Below are 19,192 nucleotides of genomic sequence, written 5' to 3'. Positions count from 1 at the left end.
CTGCACCCCTAGGTCTGCACACGGAGGGGCTGGGGCAAAGGCTCGTAGGTACCGCCCCCATTTCAGGCTTACTGCTGTAGTGCCTAGGCTGTATCGGTTGCGCGCCTTGCCTTCATGCAAATATAGTTTTATATATATAAATAGGTTTAGGTCGCAGGGCCAACGCCGAGAGGTTGGCCACCGCCATTTTTAGGCTGGAGTGTGCCGCCTTTTCCGCGTTCAGGTATAGAAGAAACCTCCTCTAGTTTTACCACCTTATCAGAAATAAGATGTTTTCCCTTTATTCACATCGGTTATCAATCGTGTCCGAGTCAGCACACGTTTGCTTCATGTGCTGTTTACAATCACAAATATTTCTAATACTAAACAGGCTTCAGGGAGAGCTTTAGCTCTGGATTCATAGCTGAAGCGGTTCTTCCAGTCACTCGACCCCGACATTCAGCAAATAAAGTCTGGTTCCTGCTTTCCTCATCTTAATAAAATCTGAGCTAACAAAAAATCTTGAAAGTTCTGAGGAGGATACGCCAGAAAGTACTTTGTATAGTTTGTAACACGATGTGCAGTCAAGTATTTGTCCGTCACTCATATTCTTATGGTGGACCTTGACACCCACAGGAAAAGAATGCAGAACAAAAACGTCAATATTAGCAGGAAACAGATCTTGTAGATATTCACTGAAAGTTAACACTGACAGCTGTTTCCTTATTCCATTCAAAACAGAAAATTGTAGGCTCTCCTTCCATTATTTCCAGAAATAGCAAGTGGTTCTGAGGGGCAAGCTAGAATAGGGAGAGAGGAGGGTGAAATCAAGAACAAAACTTTCCTAGAACTTAGCTGAGGTTTACTCAGTGTGGGCTTCAGATAGGTGACTGGAAGGGAAAACAGCATTTCGATGTTAATGCTTTTTTTTTCCTCCTCCTCGTTGCATTCATCATAGGACATTATCTTAACATATACTTAACAGGAGGTTATTTCAAACATTTAAATACTACAGTCAAGGTTCTACTTAAGTGCACTGTGTCACTATGTAGACATAATTAAAGGTTTACCTTTTCAGAAAGCTTGTGCTTTCATTCTTACATATGAAATATGTAGTTTCCACTTCTCTTAAGAATGGATATAAAGTACCAAGTAAAACATGTTAAGGGTTGTTAAATTCCTGTCAAGCCTGTACCCATCTTTCGCATGCATGCACACACGCACACACAAAATGAGAGGATTAGTTACTGTATTATATCAAGAATCATTGAATCACTGATTGTTCTTTTTAAAAAAAGTTTATTTAGAATACCTACTTGTAGAGGTTAACATAATTTTACAGATCATTAGAAAAATTCTTTTCTCTCTGCAAACATAACAGGTTAGGAATAATAGATTAGAAATGTATACATTACAAAACCGCCTGTGACTATCTATACGTTTACTATGCACCTTAAAAGAATTCAACAGCGTGTTATACTTACATTGCAGGTAATAACATACTTATATCCTATCATACAAAACTGACCAGTGGTAGTGCTTGATTTTATAAACAGCCATTAACTGAAGTATTTAAAATTAAATGTATATTTAACATGTCAAAAGTGGAAATAAATTCAACTGAAGTTCTGTGGCTTGTAATTCAAATGTTTCATGGCATTTTTTTTTCAAATAAAGAATTTCAATATATGATAATAAAATAATTTTCATGATAAATGAAGAGGCTAATTTTTCTAAATACTTCATATTAAGTATAGTCACATCCACTTTTGTCAAGGTTTTCCTGTGGCTCTCACTAAATATGTTAATCTTATTAATAAGACACTGGTCCTGTACAATTTTAACAGTCCATCTTCAATTAAAAACTGTAACAAAATAGTATTTTAATTGTAACAAAACTGGATATACTAAATCCACACAATACATAACAAAATGAAACCAAATTATGCAGTGGTGGCAGATTACACATTTTAAAGAATCTCTTTTTATACTTAGTCAAAGAAAGAAGCTGAAATGTAAACTTATTGAATTATGGGAGGTTCTTCTTACTGGGTCAAATTAGAAAATTTGATATAAACATGCATATTTTATTTATTTATATTTAACATAATTCAAAATAATCTGCAGTTTCATGTATGGCTTATCTTATGCCATCATCCCTGTAATAAGACAAAAAAGTAAAACAAAACTATTTACTGCTGACTAGAAATGCTAAACATTGAAAAAACGATGACATTTTATACATTTGTTTTTTAAAATTTTGATGAAGATATTCTTCAAAAAGTTAAAACTGCCTTCCACAAAATTCTGTGAATATGGCACATGTTGACATCCAAAACAGTGTGAATTCCATCAAAAAGGCACTGTTTACTAATACTCAGAATAATCTAACAGGTTTACTTCAGTGATGTCTGAGTATGAAGATATTTCAAATAGTTAACTAGACAAACCCTTATAAAAGTACAGCATTACTACTTACATATTCTTCAGCTATATAAAAGGAACTAAAGTGATACAGAGAAATGACCCTTTTATGACAAATAAGCCTATAAACACTTAGAACACACTACAGTTCTGTAACAAAAAAATGACAAAAAAGTTTCCTTAAAGGCACAAAAGCATGAAATATTAAATGAGGATTGTATCTTACAAGGCCAACTTTTCAATGGAATGCAGTTGTCAAACTGAGCTGTGACAAAGATTACCACTGTGCCTTTCTAAGCCATACTCAGAAAGTAGAGATAGAAATGACAAGTATCTATTGCTGTAGCACACCAACACCTCAGATGTTTATTACTATATTTTCCTAGCCAGCAACGACTCACTAAGTGGATGACAACTGAAGACATTTAGCAACTGAAAAATGAAAATACCAGTAATTATTATTACTTATCTAAATTTTATGTGAAAAAATAAAATTTCTGATGAAGAAAACTGGTCATAGTCAAAAAGCCCTAGAAACCGCATGGCATGTGCAGACAGTTTGGAACACTGAGTCACAGCCATTATGAATCCATTTAGATAACCCTCAGATCAGAATGTTCAAAGTCATCACAGTCTATCTAAACTCAAGTTCAATTATATGTTGTTTAAAGGACTTACATATGAAGCCACCAATTCCTGAGTTTTGTGTTCAGTTCACAGAAAGAAACTCATACAACTAAAAGTGTCAGACAGGCATTCAATTGAACATAAGCTTTTAGTGTATAAGAAATAGTCACCCTGTTGATTAGTTTCTGATTCTTTGGGTAAGGATCCATTAAAATTAGCTCTAAAGTGAAATTAAAACAAAAACAAAACAAAAATAAACAAAAAAAAAAAAACCCCAATTACCTTTCTAGTGTCGGGTATCAATACAAATAAAGCACTGTTCAGATCACAAGAAACACCACAAAGGATTAAGAAGGAGCCCTAAGGCAGGTCACCAACAGTTTAACATCTCAGGGCTTAACAATGAAACGGCTTCTAGTGATCAACCAATCAGGTTATATATAATATAAATTAATACTAATTTAAAATCATATAAAGATCAAGTTGTACAATATTTACAAAAATCACATCAATGAATAATAGGCAGTTGAGCATAATATTGGTAGAATATGAATACAAAAAATATATTGACAAATATGAAATATAACCCAAAACTCCATAATAATGAAATACTGGATACAGGTACATCTTGCTTATGCTGTTAAAGGTTTAAAATATTTTCATATGAAATACAGCATTTTTATTTTATTTTATTTTTTTTTGCTAACACCACATGGGAAATGGCTTTTCATAGGAACCTAAGGATACTCAATATAGTTATATTCGTTTGAAAGAAGGGACTTTCGGTTTTAGCAATGTAGCAGTGATCTCTTGGTTTTGTATTCCTCACAGCATAAAGCTGACTGTAGTTTTACTTGTATCTCATCAGTTTCTTCCTAGTTGAAGGCAGATGTAGCCAGACCAACAGCTCTTTCTTAGTTTTTCACAATGTATAAACCCTTCTAAAACCTGTAGTTTGAGGAATGTAAATTTCATGAAATGTTTCAAAACTTAATTGCCTTTTAACGAAGTTTTTGACAATAATAAATATTTATGTAAAAACACAGTATTAAACTGAAAAAATAGGCAAAATCCCTTAGGAACAAATTTTGCCTGAGTTTGAACAGAAGGAATTGTGTAAAACTGTGGTTTCCACAGGACAATGAAAGGAGATAATAAGCTTCATAACCTGATATTCTCCAATGCTCAACTTATTGTACATTTAAGCAAACTGATTTGAATGTCTCAGAATAAAGGCCACTGCAGTGTCTTTTCTTACCGCTTTTTTTTTTTTTACTTTTGAAGTAAATTATGAATTAGAAACTTTCTCTATTTACTCACTGAACACTCCAGCGTCCAAATGAAAGCTAAAATGGTTTGTATACAGAAAACACCAAATTATCAGGATTTCACACACCCTATAAACACCTCTGACCATTCTGTTTCCAGCAAGTGCTTAAGGTGGGATTGTAACATATAGATCCATGTGGCTGCATACCAGTCTTTATTATTCATATATAGAAATATGTATTCACCTATAACATTAAGTCCTAGGGGTTAGAAAATCTTGTGTAAACTCTTAAAATTGTTCTACTTGCCCCTTACAATATATTATATCTGATCACTCACGCTTTTTTCTCGGTGTTTCTAAGAAGACAACTGAGCTAAACACCTGGGAGATGGATTTGACAGTAAAACATATCGAATTATTCATAATATATCTATTATCTAACATTTCTCCACAGTAATTCCTTAATGAACATTGTATGCCAGTCTTGTGAAGAAAACAGTTGACTATACATATATTTATAAGAGTGACAGCATTTTTGTTACGAACGATGGTATCAGAATATTTCATAACATACTGCAGAATACAGAAACTACTGTCAGGTAAGAGTTCTTATATACACACGTGGATTTATTATACTCACATGTAGGCACAGTCTCATAAAAGTGTTCTGGCACTTAACACAAGCTGATTTTAATAACCAAATAGAATAGCTCTTGCTTTGAGTTAAGGATAAAAGACATGAAAAGTAGGCAGACACTTCTACATTTATCTCCTAACTTTGTTTGATTCAGAAATATTGTGATGCTTGAATAAATGAATTTGAACATTGGTCCCAGGTCAAATGTGACCTTTCCAGTTCATTGATTCAACTGTTGAGAACTTCTACTTAAACATAAAGTTTATTATGACTTGAAGCAAAATCAGAAGGAAAATGACGAAGTAGTCTTTCTGTTGCAGAAAATAATCTGTAGCAGGTGTACTTGAAAGTAAATGATTTCGAAGAGCCATAATATTTCTGCAAAATAAGCAACAATAAATTTAATAATTCTTTTTTTAGAAATGTTAGCACAAAACTTCTTTTATTATACTTTGCTACTATACTGTTACAAGGTGTTTAATTACATTACCTAAAGTAACATAGTGCACTCTATTACTACCTTAACCAAGACCTGAAGCTGCCAGGATTCAGGTTAGCAGCTTGTAGGTATACTGTACCAAGCACAGTACTTTATGATACCATATCAAGCATAATTATCACTATTTAATGATACACAAATATATTATCTTTTCTATTACAATAGTGGTTTCAAGAAAAGTATTCTTTAGTTGGCTAAGTTTCTTTTATCTCTAGTTGGGGGACAAGAGTGGAGTAAAAATTCCAAATTCTCCAACAAAAAAATATCACAACAGATTTCCCAACACTCTCAAATTGAAGAATATTCAACAGCTTTTCTTGTGCTAAAAAACGTGAATTTACTCATGAAATATACAGAGTATCTTCACAAGGAGCTGATGAGTGATTTTTTTGCTTTGGGATTGGGCTATGAACAGAAAGGAGGCAAAAGCAACCAAGTAGGTTTAAACATATAATTAAATTATATAACGTGAACACCAGTTTAAGGCACGATAATCCTCAAGATGCACATGCTGTTCTGCCTGCTCTGAAGGACCAACAGCACGTACAAGAGCAACTATGAAGGGGGCTGGAAAGGAAGATAGATGAAAAGTTAGGTATGCTCATGTACAGGGCAGGGTAAATGATCAGAAATGGTACAAGTAGGTGACGTTTGAAAACAATCCAGTGGATAAGCCAAGTTTTTATTTTACTTTCTTTTTTGAGACTGTGTCTGGTGTCTGTCCCTCCAACCCTGCCACCTGCCAACCCCCTAGAATGCTTTGCATAGCCTAGGCTAGAGATTTTCCTATCTCTGCCTCCTGAGTGCTGTGATGAAAGATGTGTACCACCACACTCAGCCAGAGTTTTTCTTGATGAATAAAATGGAAAGAAGGGCAATCTGAGAAGTAGGGTTATTAAGGGCAATGGTCCAAATGGGTGTGCACACAGCACGGTAGATGGAGAAGGTTCACATGACAGAAGCATGGGGCAGGACAGGTCCAGGGGACAGCAATGAGGCTGGAGGTAAAATCTCAGCTGCATGTAAGAGAGAAGGTAGCCAAGAACAGAGGAAGATTTTTCCTATTTAATTACCCTAAACATACATCCTTAATATTAAGCATTTGGAAAGTTCCATAGCTAGTCTCAGTAATGGGACAGAAACAGGAACCGTTTTCCTCTAGGCCCTCTGTTAAGTGTTAATAACTATTAGGTGCTAGATCACGGAGTGGTGTGTGTGTACATGTGCACGCTCATGTGTGAAGTATTCTGGTCTCTGGGCAGTGACTATGCTATGCGGGTATTTCAGTTTTTTATGAAATGGCACATTACAGTCACATATTAGCCACATATCTGGGAGACTGCAGGAACAAGCAAGTTGGTCCACTTTCTCAGAAACAATTTTTCTACTACATCTCCCCCAGCTACGTTCCTAGCATGCCATCAGCAGTAAAACATTCTACCCTCACCAACAGAAAACCCTCATGATTCCATCCCTCCCCTAGTGAACATGGGAAGAAGTTTTAAGTTTCAGAATTCAGGCAACAGAGGCCAGGGCTCTAATTTAAACCTCAGCAGAATTATGAAGGCGTGAAGTTTGCATGATTTTATGTAACAGGGCTTGACTCTGGACTCAAAGGACTAGTCATTGTCAGAATATATCACCTTTTAATTTCTTCCTGTGTTTGTTTTATAGACTCAATGGAACTTTGAATGTCTCCCAGTTCAATCCCCTTCTTTCTTCGTGTACTTGGTTTTACAGATTGAGCTAAAAGACATTTAGAATGAGATAGTTACAATCTATAGTTGAATTTAACAACATGTATCATAACAACTTTTCTAGGCATTGGTCTGAATAGCTCATAGATTAACAAAATAAATATAATATTCTGCAGATATGTTCCAACGATAGAAAATCAAAACTAGAACATTGAACAGAACAGTTACAAATTAACTTGTGGAATAATTTGACTTTCTAAAGTTTATTAAAACAAGCAAAAAGAATTCATTTAAAATCTGTTTTAATGGACTGGGGAGGTGGCTCAGTGTTTAAAAGCACTGGCTGCTGTTCCAAAGGATCTGGGTTCCATTCCCAGCACCCATTGCAACTCACAGCTGTCTGTAACTTCAGTTCCAGGAGACCCAACACCCTCACATAGACATACATGCAGGCAAAACCACCAATGCACATGAAACAAAAAAATAAACTTTTAAAAATATGAATTAATTTTGGGAAAATATTACTCTCTCTTCCCCCTAGTCCGCTGGCACAGCTATGAAGAAGCCCACTTCTGAGCTCTTTTCAATTTCTTTTTAATCTAAGGGTAACAGGACTGCCCCAGTTCCATAGTTGTAAGGCATCAAGTGGTCAACAAACATTAGCAGACACATTACAGGCAATAGTAGTATTGACGAGAGGCAATTAAAGAGTTAAAAGTATCTCTACATCCATTGTGTACACAGGTACTATTCCACATATCCATCCTATGGGCTCCCTGACCTCACACAGGTTAACTAGTGCTAAGGTTAAGTTATGTTTAGTCTCCTTTGTTGTACAATGATACTGTAGCATTCTCTTTATGCTAGCACCCACACCACTGTACTGCTGGCCTCCTTCAGGATGCTGATGCCACCTCATGCCCCAGGCCTAGGGTAGCAAGCCACTGGAGAACCTAGAAACTCATCCTGGATCTTTCAAGAACCCTTCCCACAACCTGGTCTGAGCTCCCCTTCTTTTAAGGCCCTCATCATTTATCTCTAATGTCGTCATTTACTATTTATTCCTCTAGTATTACCTCTGTAAATAAATTAGGCTCCGCAGCTAAGTGTCAACTTAGACACTGTGTCTAAAATAGGCTTTTTAAAATTATTTTTTCAGTTTCATCCCTCCTTAATTATATCTCAATACAGTATCTGACTTGGTCAAGACACTATTTAATCTAGTTGTCCCTGAGTTGTTCATATTTATATTCTCACTTATCAGTGACTTCCAAACACTATTAGTTTACTTTAGGAAGCTCTTTTGAAGCATGAACTAACTCAAAATTTAAAATATGCTTCTTGAACTCAATCATCAAATGTTCATGGAAATACAAAGGAGCTGCTACTACATTGCACGGCTTATCTGTATGTTTCTCCTTTCTCACTTCCTAAACATTTACTGTAGTGACTGTAAGCTGGCTGCTCACCCGTAATCCACCAGCATTCATACCCAGTCCCTGTCTTCACACAAACTCATACCTAACAGCACAGTAAAAGACTTCCTTAAAAATTACTCACAGTGAACAACCTGTGATAAATATCTTTACCTTCACTTCCAGATGAGTCCTGGATGTCTGGTTCTGGGGAAGAATAACCTTTTGCCACTTTCTTCTGTTGCCTTGTTGGTTTATGTTTCATTTTTGGAACACTAACCTGAAAAAAATAATGATGATGATGATGATGATGATGATGATGATGATATGTGAATTTTCACTGTAAGCTGGAATTAAACCATTTGCATGCACAAATGTCAAAACCACCATTGGAACGAGGTGGTAGTGGCACACAACTTTAATCCCAGTACTCAGGGGGCAGAGGCAGGTGGATTTTTAAATTCGAGAGCAGCCTGGTCTACACAGTGAGTCCAGGGGAGCCAAGGCTACACAGAGAAACCTTATCTCGAAAAAAAACAAAACAAAATAAAAAAAAAAAAAACCCAAACCCAAAACCATATCAAACCAAAAAAACCAACCAACCAACAATGGGTATGATGCTTGGAAATCAAAGCTCAAGGAATCTAATGAAATTTAACAATATACACTGCACTTAGTTGATTTTAATTGGGTACAAAGACTAAAAGGGAAGAAATATAAGAAATAATCTCCCTCCCATTCCTGACCCATGTACACCCACTCTCACCTTCATTCACAGACCAGATGCAATGGCTATCAGTTTGTACACTTTTCCAGAGACATGCATATACAAGCACGAATACATCCACCCAACTGTTGTATGTATTTCAAATAGTGTCTCCAGTGTTTTAAACAGCTGTGTTTAAAAAAACATTCCTATCTTGTTCTCAATGTTAGAACATTCCCATTGGATGATGTTAGGTATACTTGGGTAATGCAGAAGGCAGTTTATGGTAAACAGACATTATATTATTTTTCAGTACACCTAATCTTACTAGAAGCATCTATTTGCAGGCATGAATTCAGATGTGTATTAAACATTAACTAGGGTTAGATTTTCTATGGAATTATAAATGATAAAATAATTAGTAGGTTTAGAATTCTCATCACTAGTCCCAAAGTTTCAGCCCTAAATGCAAGAGAAGGAATGAATCAAAGTTAAGGCGATATATATGCTTAGATATAGGGAGGTCAATGGTTACACATCTTCAACTTCCCATGTGATGTCACCATTCCAACAAAAGTACCCCTTGCTGTTCCTTGGGATAATTTTATAAAACCTTATATATGGACCTAAAATAATATCCACTTTATAATGTTTACTATGAAGGCAGTTTTTGGATTCAGGCTATTGTACTTTAGCTACTGGGGTCCCCAAAACGACAAATGGGGTCCACAGTGAAGGATGCATCAAGACTCATGGGTGTGATCTATGTAGAAGGAAGTGCACGTCTCATGTGTCTCCACCATGTCAGTGGGACATGACTTAAGGACATTTTACACCTTTAACCTCTGCACTGGAGAGGCAGAGACTGGTGGGTTTCTGCATTTGAGGTCAGCATGATCTGTCTACACAGGGAAGATTCAGGCCAGCTAGGGCTACACAGTGTGACCCTGTCTGAAAAAAAAAAAAAAAAAACCAACATAAACTCAAACAAAATTTTGCAATTTAAAATTCTGATAGCATGTATATATGATTGACTTTTCCATCTTTAACACACTATACATAACCGACTAGAATTAGTTATTTCACAATGTTGTATACTCATGTCCAAGATTCTCTAAGTCTTCACCCTTTCCTTCTTCAGGTCGCTGGATGCCTGGAAACTGCTTTCTGATTCTGAGAATCTGCCTACTTGGAAACTGTAGAATATTTGTGCTTTAGAGTGTGTCCATGTTGAAGCATGGACAGACCTTAAGTATTTTATGCAGAGACATAAAAAGTATTTTATGTCTCTCCATTATGCAGAGACAATGTTTTGTGTATGCATGTATCTGTTAATGGTCCTGCACTGTTTCTTTTCTGACCACTGTGGACATCATGCAATGAATACCATTACATTATATTTATGGTTCTGATCTTCAACTTCTGTGGCGCTGAAGAGCTGGGTCATGTGGTAATTTTGTGTTATATACTCTTTTAGGAACTGCTAAATTGTTTCTCCCTAACAGCTTCAAAATTTTACATTCCCATCAGAAATGTACTGGGGCTCTGGTTTCCCCATATCTTTACCAACACTTGTATTTTCTATTTTAATTTTTTTTAACATATTAAGTGGGAAGAAACTAATTGTGGTTTTGAGTTGAATTTTGTATGCTAAATTTAAACATTTTTATGCTTTTGTTTGCCATTTGTGTCTTTTTTGGAGAAATGTTCAATCTAGTCATTTGCCTTTTTTTCAAAACTAGGCTGTCTCTTTTGTTAAGTCAGGGATTCTTTAAGTATTTTGAATATTTAAGCATTGTTAGATAATGATTAGCAAATAATTTCTTTCATTCTGTAACTTGTCTCTTTGCTTTCTTTATGGCATCATCTGATGTTCAAAAGTGTTTAAGATTTATTTATTTGTTTGTTTATTTGTGTATGAGTGCTCTGCCTATCAGTATGTATATACCCCATATGGTGTCTGGTGCTGGTAGAGGTGACATAGGGGTATTGGAGACCCTGAAACATGAACTTTAAACAATTGAGAGTTATAAACAATTTCTATGTAGGTGCTAAGAACTGAACCCAGGTCTTCTGCAAGAGCAGCAAGGATTTTTTTTATTTTCACAAAGTTTATTTAAAAAACTATTTATGAAATAGAGTAATTTCCATTAATCATCATTAATAACAGTCAAAAACTTATAAGATTTTATTTCCAGTAATGATAAAATGATATCATTTTGAGTGAAAATGTATAAAAAGGCATATACAAAAATTTTAACTAGTATTCATTATTAAATATATTAAAGAAATTATGTGTTTATACATGGAGAAGAGATATACTAAGAAATATTGAAATGATTATATACATACCATAAAAGTTTGAGCAGCAAGGATTTTTAACTGCCAAGCCAGCTCTCCATCTCCAACAGCTTTTTGGTTGTTTTTGCTATCTGTACTTTTAGTTGTCTTATTAACTATTTCCTTATCTATTCCCAAACACAAAGTCATGATGACTTACACTGTTTTATAAGAATGTTGTAGTGTTAGGTCTCATTTTATGTACAAATCTATTCTAATTTATTTTCTGTACAGTACAAGGCAGGTAGATTTGCCTCTGTACCACTTGTTCAAAGAGCAGGAAAAATCATTGCCAAAAGTAATTTTAAAGACTTTTTTTTTTGAAAATTTATTTTTATTTCATGTGCATGAGTGTTTGCCTGACTGTATGCTTACACACATGTATGCAGTGTCTGAGGAGGCAAGAAGGTGCAGATCTCCTGGAGCTAAAGTTATAGATGGTTGGAACTATCATGTGGGTGGTGCCTGGAATAGAACCAGGGTCCTCTGAAGAACAGTGAATGTTCTTGACTGCTCAGCCATCAGTCCAAACCCTCAAGAGTAACTTTTATGGGTTCATATCTAGACTCAATCTTATTCCAGTAGTCTATATGCCAAGCCTATCTTTATATATCAGAATTACTGTCTGACTACTGTGGCTTTGTGATAAACTTTGAAACTGGAAAATAGGTCTTCCAACTTTGCTCTAAAACAAAAGAGAAGTTGTTTTATCTGTTCAGGGACCCTCAAAATTCCAGATAAATTTGAGGATCAGCTTTCCCATTTCTTTTGTATTTTTCATTTGTTTTGGGGGTAGCACTGCATTGTAACAATATGAACTCTTCCAGCCTAAGAAAATAGGCTATCTTACTTCTTTTCATCTTATTGAAATTCTTTTGCAGTGCTTTACAGTTCTCCCTGCACAAACTTTCCACATGTTAGCTCTGTTCATTACTGGAAATTTTACTCTTCTGGATGCTATTATAAACTGAACTATTTTCCTAATTTCCTTTTGCAATTTCTCACTATATAGAAAAACAAATGTTATTTGTGTGGCCATTTTGTACCCTTTAAGGTTGCTAGATTCATTAAGGTTGTCTAGGGAATTTAAAATTTTTAAATATTATTTGTTTAAAACCTCACATGACAAATTCTTTCTTTGCTGCCTTTAAGGCTCCATTTTTTGGTTTTCAAAAATTAGCTCGCCCTGTTAAAGAAGCTGGACGTCTTCGATTTGTAGATTCCTATCTGTTATTAGACAGGAAGACAGGAGTCTTTTTTTAAGCACCTGTCCCTGATGTCCTTGTAGACTCCACAATCCATTCAGCCCAGCAGAGGGTGTCCAAAGCTTGCCAAAGTTCTGTTCACTTTCTCATCCATATCCTCCTCCTCAGTCTCATGCTGGTTCACTTGAAGAGTTTTATCTCTTATGTAACTGATTCTGTTTTGTACCTACTTAAATCTGTTGTTAAGATTCCTCTAGTGAAAATTTCCCATTAATTGAACCTTTCAGCTCTTATATTTATGTTTTGTTCCTTTCTATAACTTATTATTTATACTCTCAGAAATGAGTGTCTCCCCATGTGCCTTCTAGGTAGTAAGTGTCCTGGGTGTACATGCATACGTGTATGTGTGCTTTGTCCCTTCTGGACTCAGGTACTTAGACTAGAAAACAGGGACCTCAGGAAGAGGTGAGGCAAGAGCTTCTACAATGATATCATGTCTTCCTACGACTCTGCAGCCTTTTCTTGGTCCTTTATTCCGTTAGTTGCTGCAAATGTTTCAATATTGGGAGAATTTTGGTAGTTTTTGCTTTTTTTTTTTTTGCATTTTTTTTTTAATTATTACACGGAATGAATGTGAGTCTAAACATGTCAACACAGAAGGATCTCTCTCTGTTCTCCAAAGTGACTAACTTCCCTTTATCTCCCTTGACCTCCCATAATTTGGGGATTATCTGAGTTGCATTTATGAACACTTTCATTCCTTGGCTTCTTATTTGCTTGGAAGGCATTTTCGTAATGAAGCACTGGATCAATAAAAGCGGTCCATAGGAGTCTCCATGCAAGAGAAACTGGAGTTTCCTAACATGCACATGATTTAAAAAATAAAATTAAAAATAAAGTGCCTTGAGATGCTGGCAGTTTTAACATTTGGAACCAAAAGCTCTTATGTATATTTACATCCTAACTGCTCAATGTTACCTTACAAGCTTCAATTTAGGAAAAATATACAGTACTTTTGCATATAATGGTACCTTGTGAGCCCCTGAGTCAAGTAGAGAGGATTTAAATACAAAAAGGAAAACAGCCATTAAAAGCACTTACATTGGATGTGGAGGAAGACAACTTGACTTCACTTTTAAAACAAGACAGTGATGTGTCTTCAGAGCTTGACCCAAGACAGAGAAAAACTTACCTTCATCCCATCCGGCATCCATCTCTGCCAGATTCTTCACTAAGCACTGTAGGGATCTTGGGTCTCCATAGGCATGTTTCTGATCCTGGTCTCCCAGGAAAGTAATCAGTTTTTGCTTTTTAAAATTTTTTTCTTTGGGCTGTCAAGAGCTTAGAGCTGCCCGATAGTCATTTACTTAAAATTTTAATTTTAAATGTAATTGCCATGGATACTAAAGATTTAGCTAATTTATAAGCCTATCAAATCTAGCTCTTTTTATGTTACATACCATTGGAGTGCGATGTTTCACTTTGGTCTGGATAACTCCATCTTTTTCAAATTGTATCATGTCATTAAGTGGGTCCCATGGTCGGGTACTAAATAAATAAAAAAAAAAATTAAATAGCCACAGAACTTAGTTTCTTTTTATTAGATTTCATGAAGTGTTACAGTAAAACACTGTTCTAATCTTAAGACTTTTTATGTCTAATCTACTGATTCTTAGCTTATTTGGAAGACTACTATCATAGAGCATGAAATTAATAATATAACATCAAGTTTAAAATATCACACTATGAAGTCAGGTGTAATGTATATGTCTTTAATCTCGGCACTGCGCAGAGGCAGGTGGATTTCTGAGTACAACGTCAGCCTGGTCTAGATAGCAAATGCCAGGACAGCCAGAGCTATCTCAAAAAAAAAAAAAAAAAAAAAAAAAAAAAAAAAAAAAAAAAAAAAAAAGATTAAAAGAAAAAGAAAAATTCACATTATGGGCTGAAGAGGTAACTGAGCATTTAAGAGCACTTACTGCTCTTGTAGGTAACCTAAGTTTGGTTCCCAAAATCCACAAAGTGGCTCATAACCATCCACAATTCCACTTCCAGGGAACGCTCTTCTTTCTATGCGTGTACACGGAACACATGAACTCATAAAAGCTCACACACAATAAACATAAAATTTAAAAGTCTGTAAAATTGTCTAGGCAGTGGAGGTACATGCCTTTAATCCCAGCACTCAGGAGGTAGAGGCACCAGATCTTTGAGTTCAAGGCCAGCCTGGTCTACAGAATGGGTTCCGTAACAGCCAGGGCTACACAGAGAAACCCTGTCTCAAAATAACCAAAACCAAACCGAACCAAAAGTCTGTAAAATAAAATTTCACACTACTTCATATGCTGATAATAATTAGACTAGAAGAAATAAAGGCAATAAATTATACTAATACATTTTTTTGATGTAAATGCTTAAATTACTTACTCTGAAAACTTATAGTGCCATTCTCCTGTGAGTGGATCAAGTTCAAATAACTTACAAGCCCACTCTTCACCTTTTGTTTTTCGATCTCTGGCAGCTTGTCTTTGAGCTTCTTCCAAAACACATTTTTCTTGAGTAGCTTCTGTTTGGTCTTTGGCATTTATAGCTCTTGTTACTCGCTGCCAGAGTCTAATATATACATAAAAACAATATTTTAAAAAAGCAACCAGAAAATCAACTCTATACAGATTTTCATTTTTGTTGAGAGCAAACACTGCTCATGTGGGTTTTGATAGTAAGCTCATGTGCTTACAAATGAGTCAAAAGACAAAAGCCAATTCCTCCAATAGGCAACAAGTACTAAGTGAAGGCTAATTTCTTTTTGGCAAGAGAAATCAATTGCATGGGTTCCTAAAGAGTGAAAACTGCTGATGGAGGCTGACAGGAATATGGAGAAGGAAGTTTTTCAGTCCTCACATTTTTCATTAGCTCCTTAGATCCTTAGGCCTCAGGATAATCTATCAGAGATCGGGGATGCATTAAATTCAGTCTCTCGGAATAGGCTCAGGAATAGACTTAAGAATAGACTTCTTAAACATTTCCTATATTTAAATAAACCTAATACTGTTGAGAACTACTGATTTAACAAAAAACAACATGATAAAATGATTTTCCCTATTAGAATTTACCTTTTTTTTATCAGCTAAATGAGTGTAATACCTGTACCTCCACTATCTAAGAGGGAACATGTCAAAACTGAACGGGGCTTTTAAATTTGTTATACACAGATTAATTTTCTGTCTTCCACTTTTAGCTGGTAAAAGTTTCTTTTTCTAAGTCTTATTATCTCTTACTTAAAATATGTTGGCTGTACCCAGTAGAGGACGCCTATGATCCCAGTACTGGGAAGAAGAGGCAAGATAGTAATAATAGTTCATGGCTAATCTCAGGTAGATAGCAAATTCAGGGCCACTTTTCTCTGTATAAAACTCCATATTAAAAATAAAAAATGTTGAGTTGTATACACACATCAAAAATGGATGTATGTGTTGGCTGCCTTTTTCTTTGGACAGGAGCAGCATGTGGTTGTCACGCCGAAAACAGGACTTTAAAAATTGACACATACACATTTTCTAATACTGATGGTCTAAGTTTTATATAGGAAATAAAGTGCATGTAGACTTGAACCATGGAAGAAGGGCCAGAGCAAGGACTCACAGGTCCCAAGTGTGCAGTAAAGAAATATTTACACAGAACTCTGAGCAGAGACACACAAAGCAATTTTATCTAAAAGTCTAAGTGTTCTATAAAGATTTTCATGACTTAATAACAGAAACTATGGCAGGAACAATGGCATTGCCCAACTAATTTAAATCCTTTGGAAACCAGAACACTGAGGGACATTACTCTTGTTTCAGGGGACAGAACAGAGAGATTCACCTCACCTTTCCATTGTCCTGCGGCAGGTTACAAAGCAGCTGCCAGGGGGAAACTAAGAACCACTAACTGGTTCTATAATATCATGCAAACAGAAACTTAAAGCATGGGAGTACAGGAGAGGAAACAGGACATTCCAGCTTTGAGCTGCAGAGAAACAAGTGCTTTGTCAGCAGTTTTTCATATCACATACAGAAACACAGAATGTTTTCAGTCTCACAATGACAAGCTTGCCTGTGGAGTTAACAGCACAGCAGACAGGGAATAGTGTGGCTACACTACTGTGCAGTTTGAAATACACCTTAATTTTCACGCACTTAGCTAAAAAATGGTATACGTACTTCTCTGACTCGAAATCATCCTGTTCTTCAAATTTTACAGTGTGTCTTATTAATCTCCACTGTTTAATGTCAGGGGTTGGATTCCAGAAGATCTCAGAGTTATCAGTCTTTTTGTCATTAATGAAAACTTCACTATCCTATGTTTAAAGGAATTAAACATTAGTATAGTTATTATTATTTAAAAGAGGATTACTCATTATAGTAACACACTAACAAATTCTTCCTGCCACTAAAATGTAAGTAGTACATTTCTAAAAATCCAAAATCCTTTCCATTTGTATAAAAAGAACAGTTTAAATATGTAATACCTAGCAATTAGAAAAGATGGCTGACTGAATAGAGAGTTCATGAAATTTTCTAAGTTTTACTTAAGGAATTTCAATGTTACAAGCAAAGCCTCAAGTTCCATGTCTGGACTGTCCCAGAAGAACATGGTGTTGGTAGTACCAGAGATGCTGTGTGCGATATAGGAAATCAAACCTCCGAGTCTTTATTAGCAATCAAACTTGAAAACAATCTTAGACATTTTATGTTTTTAGAATAACTATCTATCCGGATGTGCTTTATTCCCAGCACCCAAGAGGCAGAGGCAGGCAGCTCTCTATGAGTTTGAGGCCAGCCAGGGTGCAAAATGAGATCCTGTCTCAAAATAAAGTGACAAAAATGACACTATCATTATTCCAAATAATATTCAGATAGGAGGTCAATTAAAACATTTTGCAGGGACCAGAGAGATGGCTCTACCGTAAAGGCACTTGTCACCAAGCCTGATGACCTATTCCTGAGACCCACATGATGAAAAGAGAGAACTGACACAACACCCCCACATACCTTAAAAAGCCATTTTGCAGAACCAGTATAGCTACTGCCTAAATTTAGCTTCATTTTTCATCCTTTTCTTTTTTGCTTATTATAATGCAGACTATCATATACTAAGCGCAAGTGCATCCAAGAAATATACCATAGTCCATTTCAGTCACTTAACACTTTGTAAGAAATTATATAAATATGAATCTAGGTTGACAGAGAAGTCAATCGAAGCCATTGCTTTTACATACCACTGCACTGTCCCATCCTCCTCCAAAAGAAAGACCATCCTAACTGGAATTAGTGAAGTGCTGTGCAGTGGAGTCCCAGGGCTCAGTTCTTAGCCCACTGCTTGTGTTACGCTAACTATTCAGATGCTCTGTGCTTTAGTTTCCTCCCTTTTCAAATGGAGACATCTTATATATGTATCCTAAAGATGGCTCAGCTGTAAAGGTGCCACCAATTCTGATGACATGAGCTTGATTCCAGGAACCCTCATGGTAGAATGAGAGCACTGACTCCTGCAAGCTGTCGTCTGACTTCCACATATGTGTAATGGCACATGTACATGTACATACACAAACACACACACATTAAATTAATGAAATAAAAAATTAAAGGGTATCTATGTACCTACTTCATGAAGTCTGACTAAATATTAAATGATAATACATTCTTAATATTGTACATAGTAAGTGCCACATAACTGATAGCTACTTCTGCTCACTTGAAAGTCTTAGAAACATAAAACATTACATAAAACAGTCTCATTAGACATAGTGCAATACCAAAACACCTATTTGTAGAATGGAGTTCAGTTAATTAGTGTTACTCTTACAATATGATTATTCATTTTTCTCTATCAGATAAAATCATTTTTATAATGTTAATATATAAAAATACTTACCCAATGGCCTTCCAGAGTAGCTAGGACTTCTTTTCCCAATTTAAGTTTCCCTGATATTTGATTAACATAATCACTACTCCCTAGAAATGGCTTTAAAAGAAATTGAGCATTTTAGTTTATCTTAAATATGTTATAGATAACCACACATCAAAAGAATTATATAGTTACCATGCTCTTGAAAGTAAAAACAGTGTAATCCTGACTCAAACTTAAGTTAGAGACTTTTAATAAAAATAAATTTTAATTGTGACTGTGGAAAATATAGCTAACAACATACTATGAAATCTAAATAATTCAGAAAGATCACAAAGGTATAAAGATACATGACCTATGAGGTCCAGAGTACTGTTCCTGCCAAACCTCCAGGTCTGGAAACACATTATGAAAAACAACTCAGACAACTGATAAAATTTAAAAATTTTAAAACAGTCCTTCTAAAAAAATAAAGGTAGAAGGAATATACTTTGGATTACTATA

General features: G+C 35.5%; 1 protein-coding gene across 3 annotated transcripts in view; it reads right to left on the bottom strand.

Moving 5' to 3' along the window:
* Positions 1-1,258: 1,258 nt before the first annotated feature.
* Positions 1,259-19,192, bottom strand: part of Osbpl8 (oxysterol binding protein like 8) — a 156,536-nt gene continuing 138,602 nt past the window's right edge. For all 3 annotated transcript variants that reach the window (XM_055625956.1, XM_055625957.1, XM_055625958.1), the window contains 7 exons: positions 18,716-18,805; positions 17,002-17,138; positions 15,227-15,412; positions 14,260-14,347; positions 8,723-8,828; positions 7,080-7,182; positions 1,259-5,315 (listed from right to left, as the gene is read on the bottom strand). In XM_055625956.1, coding sequence (XP_055481931.1) covers positions 5,183-5,315; positions 7,080-7,182; positions 8,723-8,828; positions 14,260-14,347; positions 15,227-15,412; positions 17,002-17,138; positions 18,716-18,805 — 843 coding nt within the window. In that variant the 3' untranslated portion in view covers positions 1,259-5,182. The remainder of the gene's footprint in view (positions 5,316-7,079; positions 7,183-8,722; positions 8,829-14,259; positions 14,348-15,226; positions 15,413-17,001; positions 17,139-18,715; positions 18,806-19,192) is intronic.

This window comes from Psammomys obesus, unplaced genomic scaffold (assembly GCF_907164565.1).
Source record: "Psammomys obesus unplaced genomic scaffold, mPsaObe1.curated_primary_1811, whole genome shotgun sequence".
NCBI lineage: Eukaryota > Metazoa > Chordata > Mammalia > Rodentia > Muridae > Psammomys > Psammomys obesus.
This window is presented reverse-complemented; position numbering and strand designations above follow the sequence as displayed.